Genomic DNA, 10,992 nt, shown 5'->3' with positions numbered 1-10,992 from the left:
TACGACCCGTGGCTCTACCCTTTTTTCGATCCCTGCGAAACCCTACCTTTCAGCAGGATAATGCATGACCGCATGTTGTAGTTCCTGTACGGGTCTTTCTGGATACAGAAAATGTTCGACTACTGCCCTGGCCAGTACATTCTCCAGATCCCTCACCAACTGAAAACGTCTGGTCAATGGCGGCCGAGCAATTGGCTGGTCACAATACGCCAGTCACTGCTCTTGATGAACTGTGGTATCGTGTTGAAGCTGCATGGGCAGCTGTACCTGTACACGCCATCCAAGCTCTGTTTGACTCAATGCCGAGGCGTATCAAGGCCGTTATTGCAGCCAGAGGTGGTTGCTCTGGGTACTGATTTCTCAGGATCTATGCACCCAAACTGCGTGAAAATGTAATCACATGTCAGTTCTAGTATAATATATTTGTCCAATGAATACCAGTTTATCATCTGCATTTCTTCTTGGTGTGGCAATTTTAATGGCTAGTAGTGTATTATGTACATTAGGGATGAATCTCTTCCTAAAATATTCATCATTTTATACGCTGCTAAGTATAAGCTTTAGTTTGACTATATCAGGACACGGCAATACAGTAAAAATTTTTATTAAGCAATAAATACAAATAAATAAATAATAAATATTGAAATACACAAATAGCATGATGTATCTGCGTGAAGTAAGTGGTTAACGTTCGAATGAATGACAGTTTCCATCTCTCATTCAGTCCAGAGAGAAGAACACCGCACGAAAGCCGTAGTTGTGCCGTGAGCTGGAGCCCTGTCAGCCGATGAACGCCTGGCCCGCCTGGAGCAGACAGGCCATGACGTTCCAGAACGAGGGTCCGGACAAGAGGACGCCGGCAGCGCACCACATGACGCCCAGCATGCTGCCCCAGGCCTGCCTCGCTTGAAGCCCAAAATCCCGGGGAATCAGCTCTGTTCCTGGGAGGTGCCTGCTGGCTTCGCCGTCGTCGGATGTCCATCTAGTATCGTCAGTCGGAAAATCTGGCTTATTGACATTAGGCGGAGGATACTTGGATGTTTGCGACTGCTGATCCATTCCAGATCCATCCGGCCTTTGCAGCTTCACGTCTCGCGAGGATTCTCCTGCACTTGTTGCCAGAATATAGGCGGCCGTAAAGTCTGAGGACCGCTTTACTCTAACATGCTGTGCGCGAAACGCCAAGTTGCCGTGTGCTATTTCGTTAGTCTTATTGTATCTGCCCGAAAGTGACCCCCCATTTTCTTTTAAACATTTGACGCGATTCCCTGTCTCAAGAGAACTCTGCGAGCACGGTAAAGTAGAGGTATCATCTTTTAGAGAATTAATTCGGGTCAATGGATTCATTAAAGATTGAGCTACTCCTATATGTAACAGCGGAAAAATGATTGAGAAAGGATTATTTGGTTTACCACTAGGCGAAAATATTGCAAAAGCCGCACTGTTCTTTTGGTAGTCTAACGTATTGTTTGGCAAAAGCACAAACTTTTGCACGGGTGGAAACTTAATTGCATGAGCAGTGTCATTATATTCTTGTACAGTTGAGTTGTGAGCTTCAAACTGAGCGTAAAATTTTGAAGCAGTCGTTTTCTCTTCAAATTTAGCAGTCACTTTCGTGCCATTAAATAGTGTGGGATGTTCCGACGACGCAGTCACTGTCTGATTGCTGTGTTCTTCATGTGCGAGATGTTGAAAAACAGTCTTTGTAACCGTATTCTTTTTTATGATGTTGGTTGCTGTGCCATTGGGTGGCACATGCGGTCCAGAATGAACTTGAGCTCCACGGAGGTAACTGAGAAATGCCGCCATGAGTCCCTCACTTTTGTTCACTAGATCATTTACTGCAATTGTTATGCCTCCTGTTGCATTTCCATTATCTTCAACAGACGGCGAGAAGATATACTTTATCGGTTTACCTCGTGAATAAATGTTTGTGATGAGACTACCGTGAAGGGCTCCAATAATACCTTTTCTGACCACTGGCATTTGATGGTGCTCGGTGGTTATAAATTTTGTAGACTGCGGTGAAGCTTTGAGAGGTGCATATTGCTGATCAGATTCCGTGGCTGGACTGTACAATCTTTTAGCATCGTCAGCACTCTCCACGATCGCTCTGGTGTGGGACGGCGGCAGTCGAGTTGTCTCGTCGTCCTGATCTCGGACCCGCGCCGCAGCAGCGCCTGCTACGGGACCGGCGGCGCGGTCGCCGCCGAGGCCTGCTTTCGGTCCTCGGTCACCTCGTCGTAGATGTCGTCGCCGCCGCCCCCCGCCGTCGGCTCGTCGACGGGCGGCAGCCCCTCCTCGCCCGGCTTGACGAGCGCGACGCCGTCGCGCCCCATCACCATGCAGTCGAAGTGCAGCACCAGCACGGGCGCCCTCTGCAGGCGCGCCTCCATGTCCAGACACGCGTGCAGGTTCAGTCCCGGCGTGTACACGTCCCACAGCCGCATGCACATGTCCATAGACGGCGCGTACGGGATCGGCACCGGCATGCACAACGGCGGCGGGTTCTTCGCTGCAACAGGGGAATACGGTGGTCGGAGAAATACACGAAAACACCGCGAGAAACATAATTGCTATTCACGCCTGCAAGTTGCGCTGTTTACTTGAGCACAAACGGCAGTGCGTCATACACCGAAGAGCCAAAGGATTTGGTAGAAAAACCGAAGACATTCTGGTCGTATGTAAAGCACACAAGCGGCAAGACGAAGTCAATACCTTCGCTGCGCAGTGCCGATGGTACTGTTACCGACGACTGTGCCGCTAAAGCGGAGTTATTGAACGCAGTTTTCCGAAATTCCTTCACCAGGAAAGACGAATGGAATATTCCAGAATTTGAAACACGAACAGCTGCTAGCATGAGTTTCTTAGAAGTAGATACCTTAGGGGTTGCGAAGCAACTCAAATCGCTTGATACGGGCAAGTCTTCAGGTCCAGATTGTATACCGATTCGGTTCCTTTCAGATTACGCTGATACAATAGCTCCCTACTCAGCAATCATATACAACCGCTCGCTCACCGATAGATCTGTACCTACAGATTGGAAAACTGCGCAGTGTTTAAGAAGGGTAGTAGGAGTAATCCATCGAACTACAGACCTATATCATTGACGTCGGTTTGCAGTAGGGTTTTGGAGCATATACTGTATTCAAACATTACGAATCACCTCGAAGGGAACGATCTATTGATACGTAATCAGCATGGTTTCAGAAAACATCGTTCTTGTGCAAAACAGCTAGCTCTTTATTCGCACGAAGTAATGGCCGCTATCGATAGGGGATCTCAAGTTGATTCCGTATTTCTGGATTTCCGAAAAGCTTTTGACACCGTTCCTCACAAGCGACTTCTAATCAAGCCTATGGGGTATCGTCTCAGTTGTGCGACTGGATTCGTGATTTCCTGTCAGGAAGGTCGCAGTTCGTAGTAATAGACGGCAAATCATCGAGTAAAACTGAAGTGATATCAGGTGTTCCCCAGGGAAGCGTCCTGGGACCTCTGCTGTTCCTGATCTATATAAATGACCCGGGTGACAATCTGAGCAGTTCTCTTAGGTTGTTCGCAGTTGATGCTGTAATTTACCGTCTAGTAAGGTCATCCGAAGACCAATATCAGTTACAAAGCGATTTAGAAAAGATTGCTGTATGGTGTGGCAGGTCGCAGTTGACGATAAATAACGAAAAGTGTGAGGTGATCCACATGAGTTCCAAAATAAAAACGGTTGGAATTCGATTACTCGATAAATAGTACAATTCTCAAGGCTGTCAATTCAACTAAGTACCTGGGTGTTAAAATTACGTACAACTTCAGTTGGAAAGACCACATAGATAATATTGTGGGGAAGGCGAGCCAAAGGTTGCGTTTCATTGGCAGGACACTTAGAAGATGCAACAAGTCCACTAAAGAGACAGCTTACACTACACTCGTTCGTCCTCTGTTAGAATATTGCTGGGCGGTGTGGGATCCTTACCAGGTGGGATTGACGGAGGACATCGAAAGGGTGCAAAAAAGGGCAGCTCGTTTTATATTATCACGTAATAGGGGAGAGAGTGTGGCAGATATGATACGCCAGTTGGGATGGAAGTCATTAAAGCAAAGACGTTTTTCGTCGCGGCGAGATTTATTTACGAAATTTCAGTCACAAACTTTTTCTTCCGAATGCGAAAATATTTTGTTGAGCCCAACCTACATAGGTAGGAATGATCTCAAAATAAAATAAGAGAAATCAGAGCTCGAACAGAAAGGTTTAGGTGTTCGTTTTTCCCGCGCGCTGTTCGGGAGTGGAATGGTAGAGAGATGGTTCGATGAACCCTCTGCCAAGCACATAAATGTGAATTGCAGAGTAGTCATGTAGATGTAGATGTAGATCTGATCTGGTACATCTGTCAAATAGAGACCCCGCGAGCATGCAGACAGAGATGGGCCCCCTCTACGCCCGCACCAACGTGGTGACCAAACCAAAAGTTCTACTGTCACCTCCGTCAACATGTTAGTTATCTAGTAAGTGGATCACAGGATGCTGGGATGCGATGTTATCCGTGCGTCTGGGTAATACTACGCATTAACATGGTCCATCAGGTGATAGATAGTGGACGAAACGCGAGTGAGGGTAGCGATTTGAAGAGCAGAGGGAAAAAAGTGCCAAGGTTCGTGCCGTGGGAAAAAAACCTCTGCGACAGTGGGATGGGTAGTAAGAGCAGTAGTGGCTTACTAGCTGCGATAGTTCATGCAAGGTTCGATTTGTTAGTATGGGTATCATGCATCATTACCGTGGCAAGCGATGGCGATTTATCCCAGTTGCTGCAGCCGCTACATTCCTGGAACAATCAAGATCGTTATACAGTAGTGGGAGATCGGCCATAGATCATCTCACTGTGTGGGGGATGTGTGGAGCTTGTCTGCATGCAGTGTACGGTACGGCTTCCATGCGTGATGCCAGTTATTCGGCAGTGTATTCAAGTTAAATATCCAGAAATGGCGTCTGATTAACAGGGGCTCACCTGTACCGTTGTGTTTGCGTCTGCTTGGCCATAGATGTTAGGTCCTTACAAGTATGCCTTTTGGTCTTTTATGTTTCCATCTATGGTTGTGGTCGTAGTTCCCCAAATTCAGAATAAACGGGTTCTGCGAATGTCTGGAGTTCCTGTATAGCCTTGTGGTGAGTTTGTGGATTACCTCCGTGAGAGTCTCAAGTCGGTATTCCCGGTGAAGGTCCGCAATGCGTGTGTATCGTGGAGCATTGCTTATGATTTTGAGTACTTTGTTTTGTATGAGCTGCAGACGGCGCAGGCGTGTAGGCGCAGCGTATCCCCAGACAGGAGCTGCGTACGTCATCAGGGGCCGGATAAGTGTCATGTACATGGACCTCGACACCCTTCTGTTCAGTGTGCTACGCCTGTTGAGCTTAGGGTAGAGCTGTTTGAGCCTTGCGCTAGCTGGGTTGGTCATGTGTTGTATGTGGTCTCCCCCCCCCCCCCCCCAGAGTAATTTCCGGTCCAGCCAGACACCGAGGTATTTGACTTTCTCACGGAAACATATTGGGCGTGCATGTAGAGTTACTGGTGTGCAGTGGCGGTGTTTGCGCAGTTGCTGCCGTCTTCTAGTGAACAGAACGGCTTCGAACTTGTCGACGTTTACTCAAACACGCCATTTCTCCAACCAAGGCTCAGTCACTCTGAGTGCAGTCTGTAAGCGTTGTAATGTTTGATGATTTCCAATCTTGCGCGAGCCGCAAGACGACGCTGCATGGACCCAACTAATGTCTGAAGTAGTGCTGGAGGGAACTGATACCATGAATCCTGCAGGGCTGTCCATAGATCCGTAAGAGTACGAAGAGGTGGAGATTCCTTCTGAACAGCACGTTGCAAGGCATCCCAGATATGCCCAGTAAAGTTCATGTCTTGGGGGTTTGGTGGCCAGCGGAAGTGTTTAAACTGAGAAGAATGTTTCTGAAGCCACTCTGTAGTAATTCTGGACGTGTGGGTTGTCGCATTGTCCTGCTAGAATTGCTCAAGTCTATCGGAATGTACAATGGACATGAATGGATGCAGGTGATCAGACAGAGTGCTTACGTACATGTCACCTATCAGAGTCGTATCTAGACGTATCACGGTCCGCACATCACTCCATCTGCACAGGACCCACACCATTTCCTGTCAGAGGGGTCACAGTTCGTAGTAATTGACGGAAAGTCATAAAGTAAAACAGAGGTGATTTCTAGCGTTCCCCAAGATTGTGTTGTAGGCCCTTTGCTATTTCTTATCTATAGAAACAATTTTGGAGACAATCTGAGCAGTCGTCTTCGTTTGTTTGCAGATGACGCTGTCGTTTATCGACTAATAAAGTCATCAGAAGACCAAAATAAACTGAAAACGATTTAGAAAAGATATCTGAATGGTGCGAAAAGTGGCAGGTGACCTTAAATAACGCACAGTGTGATGTCATCCACATGAGTGCTAAAACGAACTCGTTAAACTTCAGACTAATCTAAAAGTCGCACATTCAACTAAATACTTAGGTATTACAATTATGAACAACTTAAATTGGAGGGAACACAGAAAATGTTGTGGGGAAGGCTAACCAAAGACTGCGTTTTATTGGCAGGACACTTAGAAAATGTAACAGACCTACTAAGGAGACTACCTACACTACGCTTGTCCGCCCTCTTTTAGAATACTGTTGCGCGGTGTAGGATCCTTACCAGATAGGACTGACGGAGTACATCGAAAAAGTTCAAAGAAAGGCAGCACGTTTTGTATTATAGCGAAATATGGGAGAGAGTGTCACAGAAATGATGCAGGAAATGGGCTGGAAATAATTAAAAGAAAGACGTTTTTCGTTGCGACGGAATCTTCTCACGAAATTCCAATCACCAACTTTCTCCTCCGAATGCGAAAATATTTTGTTGACACCGACCTACATAGGGAAGAACGATCAACACGATAAAATAAGGGAAATCAGATCTCGTACGGAAAGATATAAGTGTTCATTCTTTCCGCGCTGTACGAGATTTGAATAATCGAGAATTGTGAAGATGGTTTAATGAACCCTCTGCCAGGCACTTGAATGTGATTTGCAGAGTATCCATGTAGACGTAGATGTAGATCACAGAGCCTTCACTTGCCTGACCAGTCCCCTGCTGACATTCACGGGTGAGGTTGTCTCCATACCCGTACACGTCCATGCGTTCGAAGCAATTTGAAACGAGACTCGTCCGACCATGCAACATGTTACCAGTCATCAACAATCCGATGTCGCTGTTGACGGGCCCAGGCGAGGCGTAAAGCTTTGTGTCGTGCAGTCATCGAGTGTCCGTATCGATGATGTTTCGTTGAATGGTTCACACGCTGCTGACACTTGTTGATGGCCCAGCATTGAAATCTGCTGCAATTTGCGGTAGGGTTGCACTTCTGTCACGTTGAACGATTCTCTTCAGTCGTCCTTGATTCCATTCATGCAGGATCTTTTTCCGGCCGCAGCGATGTCGGAGATTTGATGTTTTACCGGATTACTCATATTCACGATACACTCGTGAAGTGGCCGTACAGGAAAATCGCACTTCATTGCTACCTCGGAGATGCTGTGTCCCATCGCTCGTGCGCCCATTATAACAGCACGTTCAGACTTACTTAAATCTTGATAAGCTGGCGTTGTAGCAGCAGTAACCGACCTAACAACAACGCCAGACTCTTGTTTTCTTATATAGGCGTCGCCGACCGCAGCGCCGTGTTCTGCCTGTTTATATATCTCTGTATTTGAACACGCATGCCCATACCAGTTTCTATGGTGCTTCAGTGTATATTGATGACTTAACGTCTTGTACTTTGTTACACCTAAGGCCGTTGGGAACCGTCAAAAGTATTCCAAGACAGGAAATCAGAGACACAATGCAGTGAGCAGGCAAAACTGGTAGCGTTTAGGTTACCGGAGCCATATGGCAACACTAGAGCCCTGCAAACTGCAGACACTCTGGGCGGCTGCCCAGGAGAGAAATTTCACTTCAGAGAATTAACTGGTAACTCCATCCACGGCCTAGAACTTTTTGTAAGTCATCGCAATAGAACATTGCCACGAAAGGACACGTCTTAGCAGAGGCAACAAGCTTACTCCGGAGAACTGTAACGTCAGTGGATGTACACAGATCACAGGTTAGAGTGCTACTACAGCGCAGTCCCCATCCACAAAAGGGCTGAGGAGGGCGGGGAGGGGGGGGAGTGATGTAAAACACTGTTGTTGCTGGTTTATAATAGGAGTGGTTGTGACGTTGATAGCAAACTTGTGGGTTGTTAATGTAAAGTCCAGAAGCATCCCTACCTACATAGAAGGAGAGGGGGGGGGGGGGGATCTAAATGTGGTTGGTAGGAGCTTGTTAAGTGCCAGTGGATTGGTGGGTCGACTGTAGCTAGTGAGAAACAGTGCATCGCTACGACTTTTTAAAAACCCATGTTTTTGTATTGAGAGGGAGTCTGGTCATCTTGCGACTGTACCTTCCCGTAACCACTGCTGCCAGCAATCATCTACAGGGGCTACACTGCTACCAAGTCTTTGTGCAGTATCGCAAAAGGAACGGCCAGCTTCTCGTAGCCCTATTACACGACCTCGCCTTAGAGGCGTTCTTGACCAACGTCAACTCACCAAGTCCAATCTCAAAGATAACTAACGCTCTAGATTGTTACAGCTTGTATTTACAGCAAACCTGATTTGCATGCTCGTAGTGCCGCTACCGGCGCGAAATCTTACTAGACAACATCTTTGAGGTGCAGAAACACGTGTACCAACTTTCGTTTATGTCGCACAACTCCTTCACGGCGTTGCCATTTCTTTCTGCCAGTGTATCTCTTGAATCAGCCCTCAAATAGCTTCAGTTTCGTCTTTTCAAATCACTAGTACCAGATGGCAGTCAGCAGTAAAAGGAAAACGACAAAAGACGAAATCGACAGTGGTGTACTTGGTTCTCGCGTTGTACCCGTCAGTGAATGGGGCTGTGGGTCGGGCGTTCACTCACCTGACATGGTCTGCTGGTAGAGAGAGTCGCCGTCCATCAGCACGTCGGCCACCAGCGCGAACTCGTACGGGTCGTACGTGAGGTTCATGCACGCTGCAACACAAGCGCGACGCGTTAGCCATTGTGGATCAGTCGGTCGCCGGGCGAGGCGCCAGCGACCGTAATTAAGGAGCGCCGCGCGTCGCATTTCAAGCACCTGTCGCCCAACGTGCGATCGAGTATGGGAGTGTTGGCTCTTCTTTATCGTCAAGACGTGTCCTCTAGCAACAAACGTGTGTACTAAAGTAGATGGCCCAGCACAAAATAGACATCTGTTCTGAAAACTTGGTAATACAGAAAAAATTAGCAAGCCTGTACGGAAGACAGGAAAAAATAGAGAAACATCATTTCACCTAAACAGACACACACACACAGACACACACACACACACACATGTAACAAGTACACCATCCAAAACATCGAAACCACGTTTCCGGAACATAACAGCACATAAAATGACAAAAAAAATTGCAGGCACGGCTCATGGAAATGTTTTCAAAGAAACTCTTATGTAAAAGAAGAGCGAAATGACCGAATTATGGTCCCCCATGGCACTGGCTCGGTGTGGTTACTTCTCCGTTTTGTTGTGCTTATACTGTGACAGAGATGAAGTATTATTGATTAGATATCCTGTACCTTCACATTTAGCACCTTACAATTATCTTTTACAGAAAAGATTTACTGTAAACATGAATGAACGTTATATCGTTGAACATTTCCTTTTAGTTCCTCGAATCCAGTTAAAGAATTACATAGTTCTTTAGAAACTTTAATGCAAGCGCTTCGTCACCATACTGCAAAATACCCGACTCTTGTTTGGATATCTTGAACTGTTTACGATACATTTGTGGCAGCCCCCTACATGCAGTGTAATATGACTGAATTCACAAGTTTTGTTTCGTCACAACGAGGCAGAGTTAACAGACATACCTTCATGGAATTCTCGTCATTTTCCAATGTATTAATATTTACGTGAATTTTATTTTTACCCCTTTATGTTGTATGATATGTAAAACTAACATCTTTACAAGTCATATTAACGTCTTTACAAGTCAATCAGCCACGCCCAAAGTAAATTAATTTGTTACATGTAATCCTAGCGAACTGCCCAGGCTAACTAAGTATCCAACGCCGGACTACTTTTCTGATGTAGAGGTAATACGAGTTAATTATATACACAACAGACCACCCTCGTCAATTAGTCTACTTATTAGCGAAAGCGTATCAAAATCCCTACAGCTGTTGCTGAAATTAGCTTTCACATGTATACACAAAAGTTTCTCTTGAATCAGTCTTCCTTTTGATCGAAACCATATAAAATGCCTGACACAAATATGCACATACAGACAGAAAAAAAGCAGTGAGAATCCTTAATTTATAACACGTATAGAAGAAAGTATGAACGGATGTATAGACTCTGGTAATAATAATTTCTTGTGCTCAACGGCCTGCCGAACGACGTGACATTTTCTGGCAAACCTCCCCATCACAGAGACGTGAACGCAGGGTTAAATGGCAGACTAAAAGTAAAAAAAAAAACATACTCCCGTTTCATCATCGCTTTTCGTCAGTGACTCGGTGCGGATGTCATATGACGTCTTTCAGATTCTATCGATGAGAACTTCACTCAGTTGTTTTATTACAGAGGGTACCATTCTTCCATTCTTCTGATCGAACATGCGAAGCTACCGTGCCACCCCCCCCTCCCTCCCCCTTGGCCCAACGTAGCTTCTGATCACTTACTGGTACTAAATTGTATTCACAATCTTTCCTCGTGAATCAGTCTATCTATCAGGGAAAACCGTATAAAAATTCCTACAGCACTTCTCGAGATTAGCCTTCACGTATAGACAGAAACTACAGAGGGGGCTTTATAATGTGTAGAGACAGACGGAATTGATGTGAAATGAATTTGGAAGCGCGAAGTGTGAGAGCCAGCGGTATAGTGAGAA

The 10,992-nt window shown here is 46.1% G+C and overlaps 1 protein-coding gene across 1 annotated transcript in view; it reads right to left on the bottom strand.

Annotated features, from left to right (window-relative positions):
• Positions 1-661: 661 nt before the first annotated feature.
• LOC126088405 (uncharacterized) overlaps positions 662-10,992 on the bottom strand; it is a 31,342-nt gene continuing 21,011 nt past the window's right edge. Inside the window, exons 4-5 of the mRNA XM_049906545.1 lie at positions 9,002-9,094; positions 662-2,515 (exon numbers count right to left, since the gene is read on the bottom strand). Of these exons, the coding sequence (XP_049762502.1) occupies positions 2,184-2,515; positions 9,002-9,094 (425 nt within the window). The 3' untranslated portion in view covers positions 662-2,183. The remainder of the gene's footprint in view (positions 2,516-9,001; positions 9,095-10,992) is intronic.

This window comes from Schistocerca cancellata, chromosome 6 (assembly GCF_023864275.1).
Source record: "Schistocerca cancellata isolate TAMUIC-IGC-003103 chromosome 6, iqSchCanc2.1, whole genome shotgun sequence".
In the NCBI taxonomy this organism is placed as follows: Eukaryota; Metazoa; Arthropoda; class Insecta; order Orthoptera; family Acrididae; genus Schistocerca; species Schistocerca cancellata.
This window is presented reverse-complemented; position numbering and strand designations above follow the sequence as displayed.